Raw genomic sequence first — 25,702 nt, 5'->3', positions numbered from 1 at the left:
CCCTTCACAGCGTTACCCGAAGGACAATGAAGCACATGGGCATAGTCCACCGGCCCTGTGGCAACGACCTTTTTTGGGCGCTAATGCCGCCATGCCAAAACCTCGCGGGCCAGCAACCCTTGCTTCTTTCTGCCTTACCTGCCATCCTCGTTGACCTCCGATATTAGCCCTCCACTTTGGCAAGAGAAGGTCCGGACTACGGGAAGGGATTTGAACGGTATGCGACGGACTTTCGAACATCCTAAAGGGAAGCTGTCGTGCCTGAATACCTACTCGACTAGGCAAGGGATATCATTGTCCAGACATTGTGCCAAGTTCTTCTGTGCCAAGTTCCTGTATCCAAGACGAGAGCTTCGTGAGGTATACGCACCCATTCGCGTCCAAAGATACACCTTCACATTGTAACATGCAGGAGCTTCCCTCCGACACAGTCCCAGCAGTCCGAGCTACTTTTACCTTGGAGATGTCGCGGATTCTGCACGACATGTGTGCAGCCTCTCTCCCATCCATACCAGACGCATCAATGGACCGTTAATTGCTCTTCAATCGCCCACCCAAAGTCCTGCCCCGCACGTTTCCAGGTTGTTTGCCGCCGGCCCTCACTCCCAATTCTGCCCCGCACTTTCCAGACTTCGACCCCTCGAAGACAAAGGGCCCGACCCCTGCCGCGCCACAGGGAGCTCCCGTGGGTACGTGTCTTGTGGCTGGTGCTTGTCAATGATCGCTCACCCAATGGGAACACGTCGCTCTCCTAAGGCCGTCCAGCCTTGTCTACTGCCTCCTGGGGGTAAGGTAGGTAACCAATGTCACAGGTGTACATCTTTCAAAGAAGCCAGACGCCGATCCCGCGATTCTACAACATCACCCGTGCGATTTGCGAACCCTCGATGACATGGTGCCCCGTCCTGTCGACCACATCGCTTCTTAGCTTCTCCATACCACAAGTCCACCATGTGGCTTGATCGGCTTGCAGCACAGTCGAACTCGTCTCCCTCAGCGTCGCAGCCTGGCAGTCGACCATACTCTCCTCTTCCGCGACGAACCTCCAGTAGCCCCTATGTGACCTCTCAACGACCTGGCATTACACCAAGAGGCTCACAACTCTCGCTCGTCTCCAACGATTCCTCGAACTCCTTCCTAGCTTCACGGAGGGTCAATGGCTCAGGCTTGAAACAATCCCAGACAACCTACGACGGACCGGATTCGGTTGAGATCTTGGGCCAGATCCTAGATACAGCGCCCGCATCCGAGGCAACAACGATCACAATAAGCGAAAATGACCTCGAACTAGACTTCAGTTTTGAAGGCCTGAGCTTGCGAGAGCTCGCAAGCTCCGACGAGATCGATAGAAGCGATGCGGATAGCTACCGGCGGCAAACCGCAGAGGAGTGTATGAGCTCCTCATTGGCTGGCACAACTGTCCGCAGATTGCTAATCTTTGAGTTTAGTCGAAGCGAGTAAAGCCCAGTTCGAGGACCTGCATCGATCAATTGCAGCATGCGATGGGGTTCTAGGCTCAGTAGAGACCAACCTGACCAGCTTCCGTAATGACCTCGCGGCCGTCTCTGCAGATATCGAGACCCTGCAATCACGTTCTGCGGCGATGAACGTGAGGCTAGACAATCGAAAAGCAGTTGAAAAGGCGTTTGGTCCAGTTGTCGAGGAGCTCAGCGTCTCACCCCATGTGGTGTCCAAGATATCTGAGGGCCAAATTGACGAGACATGGGTCAAAATGTTGGCGGAAGTGGACAAACGAGCTACAGCATACAAGAAGTCGGTTTCGAACCAGGGAGAGAGCAAAGCTTGGGCAGACCTTGGCCCTCTACTGGAAAAACTGACAATGAAGGCCGTCGAGCGGATACGGGACTTCATTGTTGCCCAGATCAAGGCCTTACGATCCCCTCACATCAACGCCCAAATAATCCAACAGCAGAACTTCTTGAAGTTCAAAGACTTATACACTTTCTTGCACAAGCATCATGCTACTCTCGCAGAAGAGATCAGTCAGGCTTATATGAACACCATGCGATGGTACTACGCAAATCAATTTGGACGATATCAAAGGGCATTGGAGAAGCTTAAGCTGCACATTCTCGATAAGAACGACGTCCTTGGACACGACGAACCCACGCGAAGAGCCACGGTGTTGTCTGCCACAAAGCCAGCTGGGCCGCCTCATGATGCCTTCAACTTAGGACGGCGTATTGATCTCCTGAAATCGGGTAACGCTGCTGCGATCTCCTCTTACCTGGCCGAGGAAGACCAGACAACACATTATCTAGAGGTACCTTTCAGGAACTTCAACCTGGCACTCATAGACAACGCTACTGCGGAGTACACATTCCTGGCCGCCTTCTTCTCGCCCCCATTGTCTCTGCAAGCGGTGTCACGACAGTTCAACTACATCTTCGAACCAACATTTGCGTTAGGCAAAACCCTCACCAAGACGCTCACTGCTGAGTCGTACGATGCCCTTGGGTTGCTGTTAAGCATCCGCATCAACCAGCATCTTGCTTTTGAACTGCAACGGCGCAAGGTGCCAGCTGTGGACGGCTACATTAACATGACGACAATGCTTCTATGGCCGAGACTACAAGTCGTAATGGACCACCACTGTGAATCATTGCGGCAGCTGATGAATACTTTACCCACAAAACCTAGGGCGGCGGATCAGAATAAGCTATCCGCCGCGCCGCATCTCGTCACCCAGAGGTTCGGCCAGATCTTGCAGGGAGTTCTGGCGCTGAGCACAGAGGCAGGAGACGACGAGCCGGTGGTAATCAGCTTGCGTCGTCTGCGGTCAGAGGCAGAGGCTTTCTTGACGCGGTACAGTCAGTCTTTCAGCGATAAGCGGAAGCGGGAACGGTTTCTTTATAACAATTACTCGTTGATTTCAACCATCATCAGCGACGTTGGCGGAAAATTGGGCACGGAGCAGCAGGAGCATTTCGAGGGCCTCAAAGCGGCATTCCAAGAGGGTGCTTGAAGAGAGCGCAGTACCAGGCACACAGCAGTTTGTTGGATTATTTTGGCATTGGCGCTACATTAAGGGGTGCTTGACTGCCAGTGGCATATCACTTTGTATGATAGCCTGTTTTTTTTTACTCTAACCTGGGGGAATCTAAATGTACATGATGACACAAGTCTTGCGAGGGCTGTTCAGGTCGTCATCCACTCTTGACTAAAAGTTGTGCGTCCAGGTCGTTCCGTTGGACCACTTATTGTACAGAGCTGCCATTGCAGCTATCGGACTGGGGTTTCTTCTGCCCAGGTATACGGCCACTAGACCGATGACAACGGCCAGTCCGGCGGCGGCGGCCCCCTTTCTGTACGCCCACATCACCTTCATGAGCTTTTGCCGGCGCTCGAGGGCCTTGAGCTCCGCCAGCTGTTTCTGGAAATATGCGTGTCCTTCGTCCATGGTCTGCTTTGAGCATTCCTCCACGGACCGCGCCGTCCGTAAGGAGCTGGCTTTGGATATCTTGCGCCACTGCGGTAGCGACTCGGGTGGGAATCGCTCGTAAAGCGCAATCGTGCTCGTGATTAACGCATCGAGGTCCATCTTCTGCGGGACCTTGGAGAGGATGAGGTGGAGCATAGACGGATCGTCCTCCTCCTGGTCGAAGAGCTCGTCGCGGCGGTTCAGGACGATCTGGACGTACATGTAGATGCTGAAGACGGGTTCGCGGGTAAGGAGGGTATCAAAGAGGCGGGCGATGTCGCCGTAGGCCTGGATATCGTGCGCGTACATGGTCAGGGTCCCCGCCAGGGCGTAGAAGGGTTCCGTGCCGGAGAGGTGGCGCTTGAGCTTCGGATCGGCGGCGTTGAGGATGTCGGGAATCAGCCTGAGCTGCGCGACGGTCGGCTCGAGGCTGGTGAGCATGAAGTCTCGGATGCGGAGCACCGACAGTCGCGAGACAAGGCGGGCGCGCCATGGTGGTTCGAGGACCAGCATGAAGACTTGGCAGATGTCATGGTAGCCTTGAAAGTAACATAGATATGGGTATCGACGGAGGACTTCGACGATCAGATCGGAAAGCTCGTTTTTGTTCTTCTCGAGTTCGGTGTCGTTCTGGTCTGTACGTGGAGTTTGTCAGCTTGCTTGTCGCGAGTTCGCAAGTCCCTGTCGGGACACCGCAGAACGGAGTGGTCTCACGGTTCGGGTAGTATATGAAGGCGCGGTTGACGTCGAGCGCAACTTGTTCCTCGTCCCTATGACTTGGAAGGGTTTTCCATGAGACCTTCTCGTCTATACCAGCTGCGATTGTACCCTGGAAATCCTCGCTATCTGGAAGGCCTAGGAGTATAGGCCCTACACACAATGTTCCGTTAGCCTCGGAGCGTCGCAGGACGACGGCGCCGTGGTTGGCACGCTTTACTACTGACAGGCTTTCCGGCGTAGAGTGTCGGTAAGAAACCCGCCTTTGGTACTAGCCAGGCCTTTGAGGGCTTCTATGTTCCGCCATTTGCACGCCTCGAGGATATCGGTCGTCTTGCGCTGTTCCTGATCTACGGGGGCCGCAGAGTCAGAGCTGCTCAGCGCATTCTTTTCGTCCATCGAGTCTATTTCTATGACTCCTCTGTGTTTGCGAGAAGTGTAGCGTGACGAGCCGTTGTTGGAGTCGAGGGGTTGTGCTCGTCACGGGAGCGTGCGCATTATGTGGCTGCGAGCTCGGGGGAGGTATATGCGCGTCGCTATCGCCTAGCGTTACGGACGCTGGTTTGACAAAGAATGAGGAAGCCCATGAAATCCGCAATGGTGAACTGGCTCTAGGATACTGCTTCAACGACTTGAAGTTGAGGTTGAAGTGGGATGCATTACACGCGTCCACGATCTGCCAACGAGAGACAGACGATTGGTTGTGAGAACAGGGAAGCTGGAGGTCCAAGAGCTGCCACAAATGTGACAAGCCAGGTTATAGCGGAGTTTCCTCCACAGCGGATCTATGGATCTGTTTCGAACCATTGAAGCCGAGGCTTAGCGTACGTTTGGAGCAACTTCACCAGGGACGTCCGGCCCCCATGGCCTGGATCGCCGGGACGGGACGCACGGGCCAGATAGGGCGAACCTGACTTGAGCTGCCATTAAACGCCTTGTGACACTACTCTGATATTACAGTGAGGTACGCTGTCACGCCGTCTAGCTTTGGGCAATTGCCAAAGCGAGGCGAAATTTCGGGCTGGCATATTTTCGGTGTGATCCTGTGTAAATCCCGGCTCAGAAACCGATTCACCTATTCATGCGTGTGCCTACTTTAGGTGCTTCACGGCCGGCATCGGCTGCATTGGACTGGCCTTGGGTCAGGTACCACGTAGGTCTACCTATGGCGGTTAAACAACTCACCAAACCTAGGCATTACGCTACCCTAAGACGGTCCGTAAGACAATCTCGTCAACATCCTGTCAAATGTGGAGGTCCCAAGGGGGTTCTATGACATGGAAAAGTCAGGTTTCCCAACTTGAGGAGTTCAGTTTAATAGATGTTAGCTAGGTTGTTGGGGGTTAATTGCGCTGGCACAACGGTTGTTAGATCGATCGTAGTCTCTGAAGATGCGTTCACTGCCGACCGCCGGACCAGAGACCTTGCTCTGGGCACTGCAGTTCAAATCATCCAGTTTCTAGCCAAGACAGCCCAAGTGACTCCAGACATGCATCGTGGTCTCGGTAAATTGAGTACGTAAGGGCGGTTCTTTGTTGAGTGACATAAGCGAGTAGCATCTTTTAGTTGTCTCGTCGGCTATGGTGCGGCCGAAGCTGCCGCTCCGTTGACTCTCTTGGGTACAGTATTGGCGCAAAGGAGAGACTGTGGTTTTTGTCATGCATGAACATGATTCTTCTCGAGTGAAGGATTCCTCGAGTCAGACAGCTGTGCTCAGAGCCGGCAGCTGTAAAGGTTGACAAGCCGGGCTTTCTCCGATCCTGGATCGGGTCGGGCAATGTCTAAGTTTCTTTCAAGTCAAGATCTCGAAATCACGACCTTTAGAACATCCAAGGTAATATAACCCCTGGCTGGCTGTCCTGCGCCCCCTGCTTTTCTGGAGTATTCTAGACCCGCACACCAGCCCTGGTCCTTGAAGGTGTATTAACCGATGCGCACTGATTTCTCACTTGGTATCGGACTCGTGAGGGTGACTCTATTAGACTGTTAGCAGAAAGAGACTTCTCGAATTCCTTTTCAGCGAAAGGTCTAAGTAAGCACGATTAGACAGGTCGACAAGAGTTATGGTACAGACACATAGAAAGACGGAGGCAGAGGGGTATTCCAGCATGGCCGTATTTAGGTGAGGAGATGTCAAACAGTGTCCGAGGTAAACGACATCTGAGACAGTGGAGGCATCCGAACCTGCAGCGGAAATGGCCGGCCAGGCATCTTGCAGCAATCCGGCGATGCAACTGTTCACGTCGTGGTAAGGTAGGGTATGGAAGTTCTTGGTGGTTGGTGCAGCCATCCGTATGTGGGACTTACACCCACACCAATGGAAAGAAGATATTCTATTGTCTTCCTACCCAAGGGCAAGCAATGGTTTCAGCTGGGTAGGGCAGCAAGGTCTTGAGGGAAGACCATTCGTTTACCCAATCAGCAAGAGCCCGCGGTTCATTCCAGCTTTCTTCTTATGGCGCCAGGACGTGCCCTTCCAACTGTAGGCACGTAGGGTAGGGTACATCATTGGCGTAACCATGTACTGCGTAGAAAGAGGCCTAGACTACCTACCTACCTTTGATTGATTAGTATCAGATCGACGTCACCTTGCTATTGGATGTTGGACATAGGGTTGCAAGATGGGACGACAACGGCGGATGAAGTCGTTTTCTTCAGCTTCCCCGCCGTCAGTGTTGCCCGGTCCCTACCTAATTCGCAATGAACTGTACACGACGAAGTACTGCCCACTCACAATGATCTCACCTACTACTAACAAGGCATTTCAACCAGGGCATTCAACTGTCTTTCACAGACAACGGGGCTCTCGAGGCAACCTGAACCAAGTCCCCGCTCAGCCAGGGCTGCCTGCCTATGGCTTGGCTGCCCGCCTCAGCAAGGAACAGGATGGGTACCTCCCCGTCGCGCATGCACGATGCTTCAGCAAGTCAGCAACAGTCTACATGGCCAGCTCACCACCGACGTTCCATTACCCTACTGACCGAAGTCCCGTCACAGTGGAGAGAGAGCCCGGCTGAGATGCAAACACACGCAGTGGTCGAGACACAACCCAAGACACAGCCCAGGTACCTCGGCCGAGAAGGGTATTTTCCGCGAATTCAACAAGCTGCATTCTTGGGATGTTCTAGGGTACCCCACTTGAAGTACTGCGAAGGGCTTGAGATGAATCAGGGTCCAGCGCGCCACAACGCCAACCGATCAGGTTCTCATCGAAGCCTTCTGGGGCCACAAGGAGCAGCGGCAAATACCCTACTTGTCCCGACTTCATATGGTTGTGATACACCTTGATTAGCGATGATTGCATTATATGACTCGGGTTGCTAGGGTTCTGGGTGCCTCAGACTTGCATTCTTAGTTTTACGCTACCGAGATCGAATTAGGCGGGGGTTGTAAAGTAGAGCGTTGTCCAAGGTAAGGTAGGCTGGGATAAGGTCTTTTTTCTTTGATCATTGATGCCTTAGTGGTATGGTAGCCAACCACTTCTGTTCCACGGTGTTTTGCTCGCGCCCACGCACGTCCAATGTGCCTGCCGCCCTACATCACATACCTACCTTACTGCACAACCAGGGCTTACTGTACGTGCCGTCCCTATCTGCCTTACTTTGCTTGAGCACCGTATACTTGATCTTGCCTTACTTGCCCAAGGTAAGGCAAGGTAAGTTGAGGTAGGTGTCTAGGTAGGTAGATACTGACAAAAACGGTCATGCAAGGTGTTTTGCAGCTATTGGCTACCTGCATGCTACTGTCTCCCATAGGTAGGTTGGAAAGCCCTCACTTGGGACACTGAGGTGTGGTGAGGTGGTGCTTTCTCTCAGGTAAGCTCGTGCTCCAATACTCCATGCAACGTGGTGCCCCACCAGCTAGCTAACATGCCCGTACCTCTTGCCTTACACCCAGTACGACTGACTCTAAAACCAACCTTTGCTCCGCCCAACCGTCACAACCTGGAGCCATTCATTCCATGGCGCCGTTGCCTACCTGTCTCCTTGCCTCACCTCAGATTGTTCCTCAGCAGATAGCCCCGGCCCAGTCGCATTCGAGTCGTACGGCCGCTGCTTGCCATTCCAGTGGCCCTGAAATCGGAGACAAAATCACAGCACCGTCATACCTTACAGTCTGATCGGTTTGGCATTTCGAATCACGCGACCCGGCAATCTGGTATCCATATCCCCCGCCGCAAATCCGAAATACCTCTGTTCCGATTTCACCTCTCTCGGCCTCTACTCAACCCATTACTACAGATTTTTACTCCACTGTCAACCATGTTGACATAACAAGACCTGTCGAAATGGCCTTCCAGACAAACGTCTTTAGAAACGGTGCTTGGGTGACGGAGACTATTGACCTCCAAACTGTTCTGAGGGGCTCAACCACAAATACCTCCGCTGTCGCTCCTTCACTCCCCGCTCCGCCAAGCTGTGGTATCTTGACGAGAACTGTCATCGATAGCCCCATTGCTCGATGGGTCTTGCCTGCTCGCCTGAGGTCTGCACATCATAACGATGTTGCTTTCGTTGGGGTGAGTTACTCAATATCTTTATCAAGCTCATCTGGAGGCTTGGATATACCATTCCTCGAGCCTCACTGCCCTTTTCCTTGCACAATATCTCCAGAGTATGTGAAGAAGCTTACAAAATTAGGATCGTTACGTGAGCATCAATGAGTTGCGCAAGGATGGACAGCTTCAGGAGGTGCTGCGCAAGAACGACTTTGGCTGTCGTATTCGAAATGCGCTTGTTATTGGAAACAAGTACGAGCACTTTCGCGTTGTCCCAGACGACCCTGGCCATGACCACATAAAAAGCGAAGACGAAGATGACGACACCCACATGGCCGACATTGGCTCTGGATCTGGCATCAGTACTTCTCATGGACAGTTCCCACCGCACTTATTGCTCCTCATCCTCGAATCAGGTTCCTTTGTCTTCCTCTTCATCAAAAGAGATGATGAGAGAGACACCCTGGAGTTCGTTGCATCGCCGTTCCACAACCCAGCAAGGAGATTAGGCCACTTGGGATTCCACGTAGCTGTCGATCCCAGGTCTCGCTATATTGCAGTCGCGGACGCCCAGAACAAATTTGTCGTTTACGAGCTAGAGTCCATGGAGGCAATGGGCGATCAGTTGATACTTGACAAGGCCATTAAACCCATTAGGGCGCACCACCCAAGAGCAGTCCAAGGTACCATTCTCAAGATGGAGTTTCTTTATCCTCGTCCCGAGGACGAAAGCCACGTCATCCTCCTTCTCATCATCGCAAAGGCCGATAGGTCGAAGATGGTCATCTACGAATGGGAGCGGGGAGACGATCTTGGCCAAGTGCTGGCCGAAGAAAAGCGTGGTCATCGCATCGCACCAGAACATCGCCTCCCTCTTCTCATCATTCCTCTGACAGTGAGAAGTTCCTTTTTCGCAGTTTCCGAACACGCGCTTGGCATATGCAAGGACCCTCTTCAAGGGCCCCCTAACATTGAAACAATCAATCCTTTCACCCACCCCGCGAGCCCTTTTCATCACGGTACTAGTGTACCCCTTTGGACAGCTTGGGATAGACCGGTACGGAGGCGGCGCTACTACGACACTAAGGATCTTATCTACCTGGCTCGAGAAGATGGTGTGATTGTCTTCTTTGAATTCAATACGACGGATATCCTGGGCGCTGCTATGAATGTTGGCAGCTGCAACTGCAATATTTCTACCGCCTTCACCACAATGTATGACGCTTACTCTGACGTCGCCATCGTCGCCGGTGACTCTGGCCCTGGGATGGTCTTTCAGGTAAGTTGTGATGCCAGTGCGTTTCACCAGACAGCTACTAAGATACTTGCCCAGCTCAAACCTCGGGAGCCTCTCGTCGAGCTTGGAAGTATCCCAAACTGGTCCTGCTCGGTTGATTTCGTCACTACAGATGCTTTGACGTCGTGGAATCCTGAGACTGGTCCAAAAGGGAAGCCTGTAGTACCATGGCGAGACAGAACGTTGGACCATCTGACTGCTCCAGACAAAGTTCTTTGCGCCTCTGGGAATGGACCGCAAGGCAGTATCACAGAGCTTCGCTATGGACTACCCGCTAATATTATTTCTTATTTTGAGCCGCTGCCAACGAGGAAAGTATGGGTTTTTAGAACCGCAGACGGGACTTGGCCATATCAAATGCTGATGGCAAGCCCCGGGACTTCCGAAGTGTTACTAGTATCATTTGATCTATCAAACGCGGAGATGGCTGATCCAATGACAACCCAATTTGACACAGAGTCTCGAACTCTGGCAGCGGAGCAAAGCCGAGACAACACCATCGTTCAGGTATCCGAGAAGCGTATCATTGCCATCGACCAGAATCACAGGTTTGTGCCCCAAAATTCGACCTCCACGTCCCACTCCGACTTTGCTAACGTTCTGATAGTTCAAGATATGAATTAAGTGACTTTGAGGGTGTAGGTAGGATAGCTGAGCATGCAGCCGTCAGGGGTAATTGCATCTGCGTCTCAACATTTGAAGAATCTTGCTTCCGAATCCACATTTTCCGCACAGAAGGGACCGAAATATCCCTTACACAGACTTACCCTGTCGACGGCGAAGTTACGTGTCTAGCTCTCTGTTCTCTCGATGGACGGGAATGCGTACTGGCTGGACTTTGGCGACAAAACAGCCCCTACTTGGCCATCTTCCCGACAGACGTAACAGGAGAAAGGCCAGAGTTGATACTGCTTACCGCGGGTACGTCCTATCCTGCAAGACTTTGGAACGGTTGATCTAACGACCTGCTATAGACCAAGCAGCCCATGATGCGGAAGGAATTGACGCAATGGATATTGCCCCAACAATCGAGTTGGTGACCACCATCGTGTCGGTAGCGGAATCAGCGGAGCAAACAAGTGCAGTCGTGGGTACCCGAAGCGGACATCTCATCACGGTCCAATTTACCGCGAATCCCTTTCAACATCAGATTTTCATGGAGAGACTGGGGACAGTCGCACTCGAAGTTGTACCTCTAGAAACGCCATTGCTTCCTGGCTCGGTACTAGTTTGTTGCAACGACAATCTCCTGCTTCTGAGGGACTTTGGGGCCAGACGGCTAGGTCATTTTGCCACGAAGCATCGGGTATGGGCAACCGATCTGAAGCACCCAGCGACGCCATCGACGCCTATCATCTCTGCGGCGTGCATTCCCGCCGATTTGGGCGGTAACAACCGCGCGCCACTTGTACTTTTGTCGGGAGAGCGCATGTCATTTGTAGAGCTGTATTTGCAAGCTGGGCCGGTTCCCAAGATACTGCCACTGCCCGGCACACCTGCCAAGGTGCTATACTCTCAAACTCTACAGTGTTTAGTTGTTGCAGTACAGATTGGCAAGAAGCCGACTGTCCTTTTCTTGGACCCCGAGACCGGAGAAGACCTCTCTCTTCCGCAAGACAAACATGGGAATGCAACAACATTCATCAGCGGCTTGGGAAACCAAGACGACAAAATTCATGCAGTGTACGACTGGCTTTTCGTCAAAGACGGCATGACATTTCATTACCTCATCGTCACGACAGCTGGCGGACGCCTGTTGCTTGTGTCTCCCAAGAAGGAAGAGAGTCATGACCCTGAAGGCAATAGGAGAACGAGGATACGGTTCTCCACCAAATACAGGATAAAGGAAAAAGCGCCCATATATTCTATTGTCGGGGATGACGACAGCATTATCTACTGTGCTGGAAAAGTCCTTCACTGGGACGTCCTGGACTCCGTCGAAAAGAGATTGGTCCGCAAAAAGACATACGAGCTGAACTCGCCCGCCATCTCACTACGGATGGTGAACGGCAAGATCTCGGCGCTCACCCTAAGCGACTCCTTGGTGATCATCGATCACAAGGCAGAGAACACACACGGCGAAATGACCCAGGTCCATGCGGATCAGGTAACGCGGAAGTCGAACCACTTCTTCGATGTCGGAGATGATGCAGACCCAGAGCTGAGTTGGCCAGTGACTCTGCTGACGGGCATGGATCGGAGCTTCACGGCAGTCTGGACTCCTTGGAAACAGCCCAAGAGAGAGCTGGAACTTGTTGCGGAAGGACCGCTGCCCGCCAGCATCAGGAAACTTCAGCGAGGCCGTGTGCGGCCGGAATGGGTGGCGACAGAACATCTGCCACGGTACGGTAGTATACCTAGCACAGTAGACGGTGCTGAGGTGTTGGGCATCTGTCTCGACGGCTCGTTGATGCACTTCAGCCTACTCAACCTTCAAGCATGGCGGTTTCTGCGACTTGTCGAGAACCTAGCGCTGAGAAGTCCACTGCTGTTTCCCTACAGCTACGAAGTGTCTGTCGTGGACAACGAGGAATACGACGCGGAAGCGAAAGACACGCCAAAGTCGATGAAGCACATTAATGGAGATTTACTCCAGCAGTGTATCGACAAGCGGGTCCTTCGGGAGATAATGGAGGGAGACAGCAACCATGACCTTTTGCGAGAGTATCTGGACGGCTTGGATGATGGAAAGTGGACAGCATCTTTTCAAGAAGACAACGACCCTCACCTCACGAGGTATTTCGATCTCGCTTACGACATTTTGGATTACTTTCTTGCGCCTGTTCTCTGAGGAAGGCCATGGGCGGAGTCCTTCTTTGCGGAAGAGGCGATGCTTTCAATGTACAATCCAGGAGAAAGCCATGAGAAGAGTGGTCAGTACTTAGACTAGTTAGTAGAAGAGCCACCCTGGGCTCCAGGAAAGAATCCGAGTCCACTTCAAAACTTCCTTAGTCCGAGATGTAACTCTACATCTGTGACATTAAAGCGAAAACTTGTACGAAATTCTCCTGGACGACTGGTGAATACAGATTTAGCTTCATCTACAATAGCCTGGATCCTATCAACGACTAGCCATTATATGTGAAGCTCTCACACACGTTGAAGCGTCTGGGTGGTCACCCACTCAGGCCACTCTTTCCCACGACCTGACTTAGAAACATAATTGTGGAGCAGGAGGGGTTAACATGGGTAGCTTTGGTGCGTTTAGCGCATGCACAACGTCGTAATGTGAGTGGACAACACCTTGATGAATTTTGTTCGCACAGTGACCAAATTATTATCGAATGCCCTACATTTTCTTTCGATGTGAGTTGGCCTCACTTGGCCTGGAGTTAAGACGAGATATCACCATGTTATGTCCAGTCAGCGGTAGCATCCCGTAGAGCTCACGTTCGAAAGAGTCATATGTACACCAAGAAAGACTATCCAGGCAGGCTCGAGATTAGTCATATTATGCCTAAAAAGCAGTCATTAAATAGTGTAGTGATCGCGGGTTAAGCCGGTGAAGGCAGGTCCAGCAACCTGACCTCAGTGGAGCTAAGTCAAGTACGAAATAGGTGCCTTGGGCACTAGAAACGCACCTGCACAATCTGAGGCGCTGCAAAGACCACCGTCACATCCTCCCTGGTACAAATGACATTCATGGCTTTTGCGGCTTTGCCCACCACCAAACTTCCAACCTAGTGCACCGTACGACCAAGACGTTGCCCCAAAGCCCGAACTTTGCCCCGCAGTGAATTGCCCTCCAGTTTTCCCGCTCGAGATTTTGGCCACTTCTCTCAACGACCTTCGCTCTTTCTCCCGGTCGAAGCCCAGACAAGACGCATCGCATCGTCCGTATTATGTCGTGTCGGCCCCGACAGAATCGCATTCAGGTCTCGGTTTCGCCACCTCATCTCTTGCATCGCTGAAAGAGCCCTTTTTCTATCGTGTGCCACCACCAACCATCGAAACCCCACCCCATCCTTGGGAATTTCCGTCTGTCCCTCTAGCCGTCATTCACTGGCTGGATCGCCCACAATCGGCAGCTATTTAGGGTCTCTCCTGATTTAATTCTACAAACTGGACACGGTCCTTACATAGAGACACTTCTCCAAGTCCTGTTTACGACTACCGACGTCGAATACCGTCAAGATGCCTCCCAAGAAGAAGGGAAACAAGGCTCGCGCCAACGACGACTGGGAGAATGAGCTCGGCGAGACTATCGCTCCTGCCGCCGCCGCACCCGCAGCTGATGCCGAAAAGCCGGCCGAGGGTGAGCCGGAGGAGGAGGTCAGTGGTCTCATGGCCACTCTGCGCAAGAACAGAGAGAAGAGGAAGAAGAAGGGCATCGAGGAGCCCGTAGCCGAACCCGAGCAGGAGGATGCCCCGTCACCCAGTCTTGCCGAGAAGGCCCCTCAAGAGGCGACCATGGACGACGAGTTCGCCCTGCCGGAGAAGAAGGGCAAGGGTGGCAAGGGAAAGCAGGCCCAGGCCGCTGCCCCAGCTGACGATGACGAGAACTCCGGCCGTGTCCTCACCAAGGCCGAGAAGGAGAAGCTGAAGAAGGAGAGAGAGAAGCAGCGCAAGAAGGAAAACGTGAGTTCGCAATGGCTCTTTCTATCCATACGACCAATCTAACCACGCCCAAAATGCATAGGCCGCGAAGAAGAAGCCTGCTACTACCAAGGCAGAGCCCGCCAAGGCAGCAGCTCCCGAGAAGAAGGACTCCCCCACGCCCGCCGCTGCTGCCGTCGCACCCCCTCCGGCCGAAGAGAAGGGTGGCAAGAAGAAGAAGATCCCCGCCGCCCTGGCCGCTCTCCAGAGGCAGCAAGAAGAGCTCCGCCGCAGACAGCAGGAGGATGCTGAATTCGCCGAGCAGGAGAAGAAGAGAGTCGAGGAGGAGGAGCGAGCCGCGGAGGAAGAGAACAAGCGCAAAGAGGAGGCCAAGGCCCTCAAGAAGCAAAAGGAGAAGGAGAAGGTTGAACAGCTCAAGAAGGAGGGCAAGTTCATGACCAAGGCGCAGAAGGAGGAGAAGGCCCGTAACGAGCGGAAGCTCCAGCAGATGCTTGCTGCCGGCATCAAGGTTGGCCCTGGCGAAGAGGGCGAGAAGAAGAAGGCCGTTTACGACAACAAGAAGAAGGGAGGCCGCAGCAAGGCGCAAGAAAAGGTAAATTTCGAGCACGGTGTGAACTTCAAGAAGTCGCTGTCGCTAACTTACTGGTTCACAGGTCGACGAGGAGAAGGCCCTAGCCGAGGCTGCAGAGCGCGCCAAGAAGGAAGCTGAGCGACTCATCAAGGAGGCCGAGGAAAAGGCCGCCAAAGAGAAGGCCGACGCGGAGGCTGCCGCTGCTGCCAAGAAGAAGGCGGCAGAAAGCGATCTGGAGGACGACTGGGAAGCAGCTGCTGCCTCTGACGAAGATGACGTCAAGGACAGCTGGGATGCTGACAGCGACGAAGAGGCAGAGAAGAAGAAGGCCGCCAATGGCAAGGCCGACAAGAAGGACGACGAGGACGACGAGGAGGACGATGACTCTGACTCTGAATCTGAATCCGACTCCGAGGACGAGAAAGAGACGGCGGCCCGTCAAGCCGAACTCCAACGCAAGAAGGAGGCCGCGGAGCGCCGTGAGAAGGCTCACCAGGCCGCGTTGGCTGCCAGATCGAAGGACAACCTCCGTTCTCCCATTTGCTGTATTCTGGGCCACGTCGATACCGGAAAGACGAAGCTTCTCGACAAGATTCGGCAAACCAACGTCCAGGAGGGCGAAGCCGGTGGTATCACTCAACAGATTGGTGCCACCTACTTCCCCGTCGATGCCATCAAGGCGAAGACCGCCGTCGTCAACCCTGACGGCGCCTTCGACTTCAAGGTCCCCGGTCTGTTGGTCATCGATACCCCTGGTCACGAGTCCTTCTCCAACCTGCGCTCTCGTGGTTCGTCTCTTTGCAACATCGCCATTCTCGTCGTCGATATCATGCACGGTCTCGAGCCCCAGACTCTGGAGTCCATGAGGATGCTCCGCGACAGGAAGACTCCTTTCGTCGTTGCCCTGAACAAGATTGATCGTCTGTACGGCTGGAAGAAGGTCGATAACAACGGCTTCCAGGAGTCTCTGGCGTTGCAGCCCAAGGGTGTCCAGAACGAGTTCAAGAACCGTCTGGAGCAGACCAAGGTCGCCTTCGCCGAGCAGGGTTTCAACGCGGAGCTCTTCTACGAGAACAAGTCCATGGCCAGGAACGTCTCGCTCATCCCGACTTCCGCCCACACCGGAGAAGGTATCCCCGACATGCTGAAGCTCATTGTTCAGCTCACCCAAGAGCGCATGGTCGGAGCCCTCATGTACCTTTCCGAGGTTCAGGCTACTGTTCTCGAGGTGAAGGCCATTGAAGGTTTCGGTATGACTGTCGACGTTGTCCTGTCTAACGGTATCCTGCGCGAGGGTGACAGGATAGTGTTGTGTGGTGTTGAAGGTGCCATCACCACAAACATTCGTGCGTTGTTGACGCCCGCACCGATGCGTGAGCTGCGTCTCAAGTCCGCCTACGTGCACAACAAGGAGGTCAAGGCCGCCCTCGGTGTCAAGATCAGTGCCCCTGGTCTCGAGGGTGCTATTGCCGGTTCCCGCATGATGGTCGTCGGCCCCGACGACGACGAGGACGACATCATCGACGAGGTCGAGTCCGATCTGGCCACTCTCTTCAGCCGTGTCGAGAAGACCGGTCGTGGTGTCAGTGTCCAGGCGTCCACCCTCGGTTCCCTCGAGGCCCTGCTTGATTTCCTCAAGGACTGCAAGATTCCCGTCGCCAACGTCGGTATCGGCCCGGTGTACAAGCGCGATGTCATGCAAGCCGGTATCATGTTGGAGAAGGCGGCCGACTACGCCGTCATGCTCTGCTTCGATGTCAAGGTCGACAAGGAGGCGCAGCAGTACGCTGACGACGTCGGCGTCAAGATCTTTACCGCAGACATTATTTACCACTTGTTTGATGCCTTCACCAAGCACATGGCGGAGCTCCTGGAGAAGAAGAAGGAAGAGTCCAAGATGTTGGCCGTGTTCCCCTGCGTGCTCAACACGGTTGCAGTCTTCAACAAGACCGGTCCCATCGTCGTCGGTGTTGACGTCGTTGACGGTCAGCTGAAGATCAACACGCCCATTGCAGCTGTCAAGACCAACGCCGTCACTGGTGTCAAGGAAATCGTCAACTTGGGTAGAGTGTAAGTCCATGATCCCATTGGTCTCGTCTCTGACGAAGAAAAGGACAAGAACAATTTTGAAAGCTAACATATCCTTAGTACATCTATCGAGCGTGACCACAAGCAGATTCCCGTCTGCAAAAAGGGACAGCCCTCGGTCGCCGTCAAGATCGAAATGGGCGGCCACCAGCCGACGTACGGTCGCCACCTTGAGGAGTCTGACGTGCTGTACAGTCTCATCTCGCGCGCCAGCATCAACACCCTCAAGGAGTTCTACCGCAAGGACGTCTCCAACGACGAGTGGCAGCTCATCATCAAGCTCAAGCCCCTCTTCGACATTCACTGATTGTGCAGTATCTACTACTCCCATGTACCTCTCTCTTCTGTCTTGTTTAGCTACATGACGAGAGAGACAGAGAGAGGGAGAGACAGGGAGTCTGGAGGTGAAGAAGTATGAAAAGGTTGAATGGTGTAGGAAGTGGGTCATCTGGCTGCAAGAAGGGACGGACGTGAGGGGTTTTTTTTTTCCAAAGAAGTGATGTATGTGGATTTCTTGTCTACGAGGTGGTCTATCGCCCCTCCAAAAGCATATGTTTGTTTCCATGGTCATTCTCCAAACCAAAAAAGATCGCAAGCTGTAGGCAAAGAAGAATTCAAAAGAGATATTCGTCTAGAATTTCTGACTTGTTTTTTTCTACGCCTCGAGCCTCTGGCCTCTTGAAGTGTTGAATGTGTGCATGTATCATGGTGGCCGAACGATGCATTGCGCATGGGTTCAAGACGGGTGAGACGGCCAGAAAGCTGTAGTCTATACTCTTCTTGAGGGGACATCACGAGGGGACATCGCCATATTTGCACAAATTCGAGTCACAGCCGTTGAGGAAGACACTGCAGGAAATCAATGCCTTGATTGAACCTAGCTTTTATTTGACGTGTGTATGGAAAAGAGGCCTCGGTCATTGTCAAATTCAAGTCATTTCTCTCATTCCATGATAACCGTCGAAGCTGCTCTAGCCTGATAACCCTATGCCAACCCGAAAGAAACCATAACTAAGGGTCTATTCTATCATCTTCGTTGCTTCTCGCTTTTGTTCTTTGTTGTCTTTTTTTTTTTTTCAAAGTTTCAGACGTTGGTCAGGTCCGCAGGATCCTATTTCGTGCCCTCGGCCTCAGCGTCAGCCTTTGCGTCGGCGTCGGTCATCTCCTCATCCTTAGCCGCCGGAGGAGCCTTCTCAGCTTCGGCAGCTTTGCGAGCCTCCTCTTCGGCTTTCTTGGCGGCTTTCTCAGCCTCGACTCTCTCCTGAACGATGCGACGCTCCTCCTCGACCTTCTCGAAGTGGCGCTGGACGATAGGTCCAGCCATGGCGCGGATCTCGTCAATTTTGGCAACGTAGACAGCCTTGGTGGCGTCCTCGCCCTCATCGTACAGCCAGTCCTGAAATATAGGTTAGCAGCTGCTTTCAAGTCATATGCATTCTAGGAAATGTCTTACCTCGCTCGCCTCGAGCTTCTCCTTGATCTTGGTCTTCTCCTCGTCGCTGGCAAAGTCGGCATACTGGTCGTCGAGCTTGTTGCGAAGGTCGTAGATGAAGGTCTCGAGCTCGTTCTTCTTCTCCTCGGTATCGGCGACAAGCTTGTCCTCCATAACCATGGCAGACTCCTTCTCGAAAAGGGCGGTTCTTGCTGAGTCGGACAGGGAGGCTGTGCCGCTGACGATGGGAAGGTCGCCCTTGCGGACTTGCTTCTTGACCTTGCGGGTCTTCTTGGGAGCATCCTCCTTGTTGTCAGTCTCCATGGCCTTTTGAGGTGAGTAGATTGTTAGCTTCGGGATCTCTTCATCCTCGACAAAGGCGTAAGACGGGGGCGGGACAGATCGCAACTCCGTGCCGAAAGCTTGGCGCCGGCGTTTGAGCGGCGACTCTAAGCTATCAAGCACGTCGGCAGAAGAAAAGGGTTCGTAACGAGACGCCGCAACACTCACATCAGGGTCCTTCTTCTCGCCGTCCTTCTCATCCTCCTTAACCTCCTCCTCGACCTCCTGGTCCTCGACGTAGTAGCCGCTCTCAACGTTAAGAACGCCGTGGATGTTCACACGAGCCTTCAGCTTGCAGATCATGAAGTCGTCCTTGCCGTCGGCCTTAACACCCTTGACAGAGAAGCGACCAATCCACGGGTTGATCTTTCCGGGGAGATCTTGAGGCTTGGCGTAGCGGGCCTCAAGATCAAAGGGCTGCTTGCGGTAGAAGGTAAGAATCTTGGTAGAGGGCAGAACGTTGCCGCGGTTGAAGACAGTCAGGCTGGTGTCCTCGTCGGGAATATCGGGAGCCTTCTCCCAGGCGAACTCGATGGGGTAGCTCATGATGTCCTGGACAGTGAAGTCGCGGACACGGAAAACGGGGGACAGGATAGCGCAGCTGAAGGCAGCGCCACGGGCAACGGCCTCGTCCTGGTTCAGGGTGAAAGACAGGGTCTTTCCGAAGAAAGCCTGGATGCGCTCCTTGAGGGCGGGTACACGGCTGCCACCACCAATAACCTCAATGACGTCGATGTCGTCCTTGGTCAACTTGGCCTCGGCAAGAGCCTGCTCGAGGGGAATGTGGACGCGCTGCAGCAGAGGCTCGACGAGGGCCTCGAACTCCTGGCGTGTGATCATGGCGGAAACATCAACATCGTTCATGATGGACTCGATGTTGACGGGGGCCTGCTGGTTGGCAGACAGGATCTTCTTGCACTTCTCGGCGGCAGCAATGGTGCGGGCCATGGCGCGGCCGTTGGAGTGGATGTCAATCTTGTACTTTCCGTTGAACTCCTTGCCCAAGTGCTCGACGAGAGCCTTGTCGAAGTCACGGCCACCAAAGTGGCGGTCGAAGGCGGTACCCTTGACGGCCAGCTCGCCCTTCTTGAACTCAACAACGGAGCAGGTGTAGTTGCTGTGGCCGATGTCGATGAAGGCAACACGGCGGGGCTGCTCCTCGGGGGCGGGGAGATCGAGCTTGGTGATACCCCAGCCGAGAGCGGCAGCAGTAGTGTCGTTCATGAGGCGGAGGAGCTTCAGGCCAGCGATCTCGGCAGCATCGATGATGGCGCGGCGCTGGATGTCGGTGAACCAAGCGGGAACGCTCATGACCAAGTCGGAAACGGGAAGCTTCAGCTCAGCCTGTGTTGTTTGCTTGATCTTGCTGAGGTACATGGAGATCAGCTGGGTGTTGGAGAACTTCTCCTTCTTGCCAAGGTACGAGACCTCGACACCGACCTGGCCGTTGACATCGACGAGGGGAGCGGTAATGTACTGCTGCTCGAGCTGGGCATCGGGGTCGCTGGCGGCGCGGCCGGCAAGACGCTTGATGGAACCGACGGTGTTCTTGAGGTTGGAGATTTCTTGCGTCTTGGCGCTCTCGCCGAGGTATCGCGACTTGGGACCGAATCCAACGACAGACCTATGGATAACAGTTAGTCTGACTGCATCATCATCATTTCGAACGACTGGGAGCTATTGGTTTGGACGTACGGCGTGGCGCGGTTGGAGACTTCATTGGAAATCTAGATTCATTTGTTAGTCGTCGTTGTTCTGTCGCAAAATCTCTGCTTGTTTTTTTGGCGGGGGAGGGGCAGAGGTCGGGGTACGCACCACATCGACACCGCGATTTCTGGCGACGGCAATGACCGTCTTGAGGGTTCCGAAATCAACACCTAAAGGAAAGAACACAAAGGTCAGCAAGCATTCATCGAGGCGACAGATATCAAGGCGGTAGAGAACGAGAGAGAGGCGCAAGCATACCGACGACACTCATGTTGGGTGGTAGTGTTCTTTCTGTGAGGATATTGTAAACAAGGATTGTCCGGCGGACGTTCTGATGGCAGCGGGGTTGCGCTCACAACAACGCTCTGAGAAGAGGAAAGAGGTTTATTGGGGGGTTCGAGTCTTGGTCGAGTGATGGTAGATTATTCCGACTTGCGGGAAGGGTATTTGCAAGCGGTCGAGTCGAAAGGTCGTCTCGTCGAAAAGGTTGGGGGGAGGAAAATGTCGAGTACAGACAAATGCAAGGTTTAAGAGTTTGTCAATATGCAAGAGAACCTGAAGGTGGGATGTGCGGGAGTGTGGAAAAAAAGTTGCAGTGCGCTCTAGCGTCACCAGGAAGAGTCTGGCCGGGCTGTACACCAAGTAAGTACTCTGAGGTAGGTCAGGTAGTGAGTGGCAGGCGACAAAGGTGGATGAGGTGGGCGGGACAAGGAAGACCGGGGAGGTCCAGGTAGCGGTAAGGTACGTGGCCACACCGGATTTACTTTGGGGTATTGGTGAGGCAAGGAGGGCGGTCAGGTACCTTTTTTGGCACGGTACCGTACACTGGGTTTGGGCTTGGATTGTGTGTGCTGTCAAGTTGGGTACCTACAGCACCTATGGCATCGACGAGACGTTTAGCGTGCGATGCTCTGTAACTGGAGCGTCTTCTAGCGGACGTTTTCTTTGCTTGCAAGGGGCGGTATTGCTGTGACAGTGCGCTCTGAGTAAGGTAAGGTACCTTGGAAAAGGCGACGATGTCTACCAAATGGTAAGGCAGGTAAGTACTCGGCGGGACGGGAATGACTTGAGCTGGGTGGACCCAAATGGAATTTTGACGGTGTCAGGGCGCTGAAATAGTAGTGGAGGCCGAATGGGAAAGAAGATTCTCCTTCGTTCTCTGTCGTTCCTCATTGACTTGGCCCCCTGCTCGGGTCACCGTGCCACTCCGCTACCACCGTGGATTTCTTTCTTGTGCTTGCTGCCCCTCCACGCTCTTCCTCCGCCGCCACCCCTCACCAATCGTCCCTCTCTCCAACTGGCTCCCGCGGAAGTGAGGCAATGCAGACAGCAAAGAACCACATCCACGTGTAAGGTAAGGCTGGCAGGCAGATGGGCTGGCTCGCCGTTGGTCTCTGCATGTCCGTGAGCCATCCATACATTCTACAGAGTTTGGGGGTATATTCATGAATGAATATGCTGGACCGCCTCGCTTTCGAAGCAATCAATCCATCCTTCGTGCCTTTGGCCAAAGCCATCCCTGTTCGGCAATAACGACAGTATGCCTATCATCCTTGCTCGTTTGTGTTATTTTGTCCAAACATCTGTGGTCAGCCGTGATGCAATACCTCTGACCTAGATATGGAGCACCTTGGACATCATCGTTAGTCACGGGGCTCGTCAATGTCAGGCTGCTCCCACGAGTTTGTTTTGTAAAGCATGCGACCAGACAATATGCTGCCTCTGCAGGTTGTTGCCAAGTACGATACGGTTCCGAGTCCACTTGAAGTTATCTAATCTTATCTTGGCGATACCCCTCTATTGGGTAATACATCATGCCCATGCCGCGATGATTACCAAATACATCTCCTTTCCCGACGCTTGACATCGTGTCCTTGATTAATATTACTTCACAGCTTCCAACCGTCCACAGACTCGGTCACTTGGCCCAGGTTCTTGTTGCTAATGTCATGGCACCGATAGTTCATGGATCATCAGTTGTATCCTAGATGGACGAGCAGGCTGCGTTTCCTGTCATTTTTAACCACAACTGCTCATTGCACCACGTCGTCAGCTTGCAAGAGTACGGATGCCTCCAAAATGTATTGCATTATGTAAGTATTGCTAATGGCTTTCTGGTCAAATGGGCTTTCCAATCCCCGCCGTGTCAGGCGTTGTACCTACAGCTCTTGCGCTATCAACCCATGAGGTTTACAAAAGAAATCAGAAAAGAATTAAAGGAAATACTCGAAACCAGTGTTGTCGGACGTCCTGACCTTCTCCTACTTCCTTATTGAAAGCCCGTTCAACGCCATGATATGCAAATTTATCCATTCTATCGCACAACGTCGTTGCTTCGCCCCCCAACGCTTCGCTACTGTCTTCTCTTGGGCGAGTGATCGCGGCTGTCATGGCCTCCGCTTGAGCTTTCACCCTCAGACTGGACATCTTCCAGAGGGATCGTGCGGACCAAGCTAGCTCTCGCAAGAGGGCTACGGCCGCCTCTGGCCGAATGTGTTGCGTTCATCCCTTGTCGTGGCAGGCCTTCTCCAGACTGTGGCCGTCCAGAAAAGTTGTTGTCAACAGAACCCATCCGGACATTGTCGGTGTACTCCTGGCCTTTATCCATCGGAATCGGAACGTCTTGGAATCCTCCTCTCTTCATCTCAGCATCGGAATATTCGTAAACCTGGCCAGTGGTTGTGGTCTGAGCTCCAAATCGCTTAGAGTTGGACAAAAACTGGTTGAACTGGCTCTGCTGTGCAAGCTCGTACTTCTTGCGATCCTCCTCACCCATGATACTCTCCACACGACGGGGCATGTAGACCGAGTTGCCAGCGGTCTGCGACGACACCATACTATCAAACGAGTCGCGTGACTGCAAAGCCCATGCCGGACCGAAACCACTAGGACCGGATCGGTTAACAGTGACTTGGGAGTCGTCAGCGTTGACATAGAATCCAGCTGCAGACTTCTTTCTGGCAGCGAAGCGTCCCTCGATTTGCGATGGCGGCTGGACGACGCTGTGCTTGCGGCCCATGGGGCCCATGTTGCCCTTGCCGCCAGCGATGCTTTCCTTTCGGGCCTCAGCGGCAGGAATAAACGTTTCGGGCACGATGTTGAGCTCGTCTCCACCTTCCTTGGCTTGTTCAATGGCCTCTTGAGCAGTAGTCCCAGTATCGGCAGTGGCGGCATCAGCTCTCGGGCCTCCCCATGTTCTCTGACCAGCCGTGAAGATACCGTAAACCATGTAAAACCAGTTGAAGAAGGGGTTCAAGATGAACATGATCGGGTACAGCCAGATCTTGTATCGACGGAGCTTGGCACCAAAGTACAACATCATGAGCCAATTGAGTCCGAGAGAAATTGCAATGAAACCGACCGGCAAGTTGTCAACCTTCTTGGAGGTGGTGATGATAGCGAGAACCATGATGAAGAACAAAAGAGCCGTGGTTCGAATGGTGTTTTGCATGAATCGAACCAGAACCAGGATAGGGTAGCGTTTCCAGAGACGCCAATCAGTAAGCATGCAGACTTCGTTGGACAGGAAACCCAGGAACCAACGTCTACGCTGCTTGATAAGGGATCTGTAGGTCTGGACAGCCTCGGTCTTGCAGAAGGCGGAGGTACACATCTGAATCTGATATCGCTTCTTGGCTCCGATCATGAACAAATGCGTCAGCCAGCGGTCCTCGCCTAGATGGCACTTGGCGAAGTCGAAAAGATCCTCGCACTGCTCAGCTTTATCGGCAAAGTAGTACTTGGCCATGCGGCGGAAAGCAGAGAATCGAAGCATCGTCAAAGCACCGGGAAGGCAGGTGACAGCGCCACATCCGGACTCGACAGTTCGCTCGAAAAGTTGGCCATGGATATACTCCATGTCTTGGAGCAGTGTAATCAAGCTATGCTTCTTAGTCGTAGACGTGATAACACCGGTCATGGCCAACATGTCTCTGGGGTTACCAGGGCTCATTTCCATATCGAAGACGAAGTTCTGCAGGCAAGTAGGGTCCAGAATACAATCGGAATCGATGAAAAGGATGAATAGGTTGTCGTTTCTCTTGAGGTAATGCTCGTAAACCTTGTCGATAAGCTTAAAGGTAGCCTTCTGACAATGACGCTTGCCGCCATGGGGGAATCGGGAGACGGTGATACGGGCGGATTTGTATGAGACGTCGATGCTCTTGGGGTATGTCTCCAACGTCAGCGGGACACCCAGCTTCTCGAGAGTGTTCAGGTAGAGTTCGTCTTCCTGGTCACCGTCGAACGAGAGAAAGACGTGAATGCATGAGGGCGGGTAGTCGCAGTCGACGACGGAGTTGATGGCAACAACGAGAACATCAGGGTCCTCCTTGTAAACGGGCATAACAATAACGACCTTTGGTGCCGAGACTTCGTCCAGAACCTGCTTGATTCTCTTCGTTCGTCCGAGCTGGTTGGTAACAAGCTGATAGACGCAGAATAGCCATGGGATGGTCAGAAGACCAGCAAAACTCCAGAAAGCGAACCACTGAAGGACATCGACCATGTTCGTCGGCCAGTACTTTACGACAGCACTGGGCAGAGGCAGAGTGACGATCATGATTGGGAGGAAAATTGCTCTAGTGAGAATCGTAAGCTCAACCATCTTTCGTGTGAGAGGATTGCGTGACGCTTCCACTTACCTGAAACAAGTGAACAAGATGCCAACAATGACTGCCAATACTCGAATGGACCAGTGCTCGGCCTTGACGAAGACCTTCCATAGGCAGTACAGAAATGCAGCAATCCATAGGAACCATTCGAGGATGGCTGCCAACATCACCAATCCGACAATGGAAGTGTAAACAATCTGGGCATGTCAGCAAGTGAGGATGTATATACAAGTTCCAGAGGGGCTTACATCCTTGGGGGCCCAGTAATTCTCATCACCAGGCTCCGCCATCTTGACAAGATAACTGTAGTCTTCCATCGTGTCTAAGAAAACAAAAAAGTGCGCTGAATCGACGATACACGAGCGGTGGAAGCAAACGCAGCCGGGCAATGAGCCGACCGAAAACCGCAACTTCAGCTGGATAGAAAAGGTCCACGTC

General features: G+C 53.2%; 6 protein-coding genes across 6 annotated transcripts; 3 read left to right on the top strand and 3 right to left on the bottom strand.

The window, feature by feature from the left end:
- Positions 1–951: 951 nt before the first annotated feature.
- Positions 952–2,986, top strand: CCOS01_11805 (Vps52/Sac2 family protein; the record flags this gene model as incomplete). Its single annotated transcript, XM_060459956.1, has 2 exons — positions 952–1,390; positions 1,449–2,986. 2 exons carry the CDS (start codon positions 952–954, stop codon positions 2,984–2,986), a joined length of 1,977 nt encoding a protein of 658 aa, XP_060309787.1.
- Positions 2,987–3,181: 195 nt separating this feature from the next.
- CCOS01_11804 (GTPase-activating protein gyp10) lies at positions 3,182–4,558 on the bottom strand (the record flags this gene model as incomplete). Its single annotated transcript, XM_060459955.1, has 3 exons — positions 3,182–4,077; positions 4,157–4,312; positions 4,387–4,558. The coding sequence occupies 3 exons, from the start codon at positions 4,556–4,558 to the stop codon at positions 3,182–3,184; spliced, it is 1,224 nt and encodes a 407-aa protein (XP_060309786.1).
- A 3,889-nt stretch (positions 4,559–8,447) lies between these two features.
- On the top strand, positions 8,448–12,745 carry CCOS01_11803 (thermotolerance protein; the record flags this gene model as incomplete). Its single annotated transcript, XM_060459954.1, has 5 exons — positions 8,448–8,678; positions 8,800–9,936; positions 9,991–10,502; positions 10,562–10,875; positions 10,929–12,745. 5 exons carry the CDS (start codon positions 8,448–8,450, stop codon positions 12,743–12,745), a joined length of 4,011 nt encoding a protein of 1,336 aa, XP_060309785.1.
- Positions 12,746–14,088: 1,343 nt separating this feature from the next.
- CCOS01_11802 (uncharacterized protein) lies at positions 14,089–17,477 on the top strand (the record flags this gene model as incomplete). Its single annotated transcript, XM_060459953.1, has 4 exons — positions 14,089–14,532; positions 14,594–15,103; positions 15,165–17,152; positions 17,231–17,477. 4 exons carry the CDS (start codon positions 14,089–14,091, stop codon positions 17,475–17,477), a joined length of 3,189 nt encoding a protein of 1,062 aa, XP_060309784.1.
- Positions 17,478–18,281: 804 nt separating this feature from the next.
- Positions 18,282–20,922, bottom strand: CCOS01_11801 (hsp70-like protein; the record flags this gene model as incomplete). The annotated part of the gene is made up of 5 exons (XM_060459952.1): positions 18,282–18,566; positions 18,624–20,568; positions 20,640–20,671; positions 20,760–20,821; positions 20,910–20,922. 5 exons carry the CDS (start codon positions 20,920–20,922, stop codon positions 18,282–18,284), a joined length of 2,337 nt encoding a protein of 778 aa, XP_060309783.1.
- A 2,082-nt stretch (positions 20,923–23,004) lies between these two features.
- On the bottom strand, positions 23,005–25,581 carry CCOS01_11800 (class VII chitin synthase; the record flags this gene model as incomplete). Its single annotated transcript, XM_060459951.1, has 3 exons — positions 23,005–25,231; positions 25,295–25,461; positions 25,513–25,581. 3 exons carry the CDS (start codon positions 25,579–25,581, stop codon positions 23,005–23,007), a joined length of 2,463 nt encoding a protein of 820 aa, XP_060309782.1.
- Positions 25,582–25,702: the final 121 nt, after the last annotated feature.

This window comes from Colletotrichum costaricense (assembly GCF_030867565.1).
Source record: "Colletotrichum costaricense strain IMI 309622 chromosome Unknown Scaffold_13.1, whole genome shotgun sequence".
In the NCBI taxonomy this organism is placed as follows: Eukaryota; Fungi; Ascomycota; class Sordariomycetes; order Glomerellales; family Glomerellaceae; genus Colletotrichum; species Colletotrichum costaricense.
This window is presented reverse-complemented; position numbering and strand designations above follow the sequence as displayed.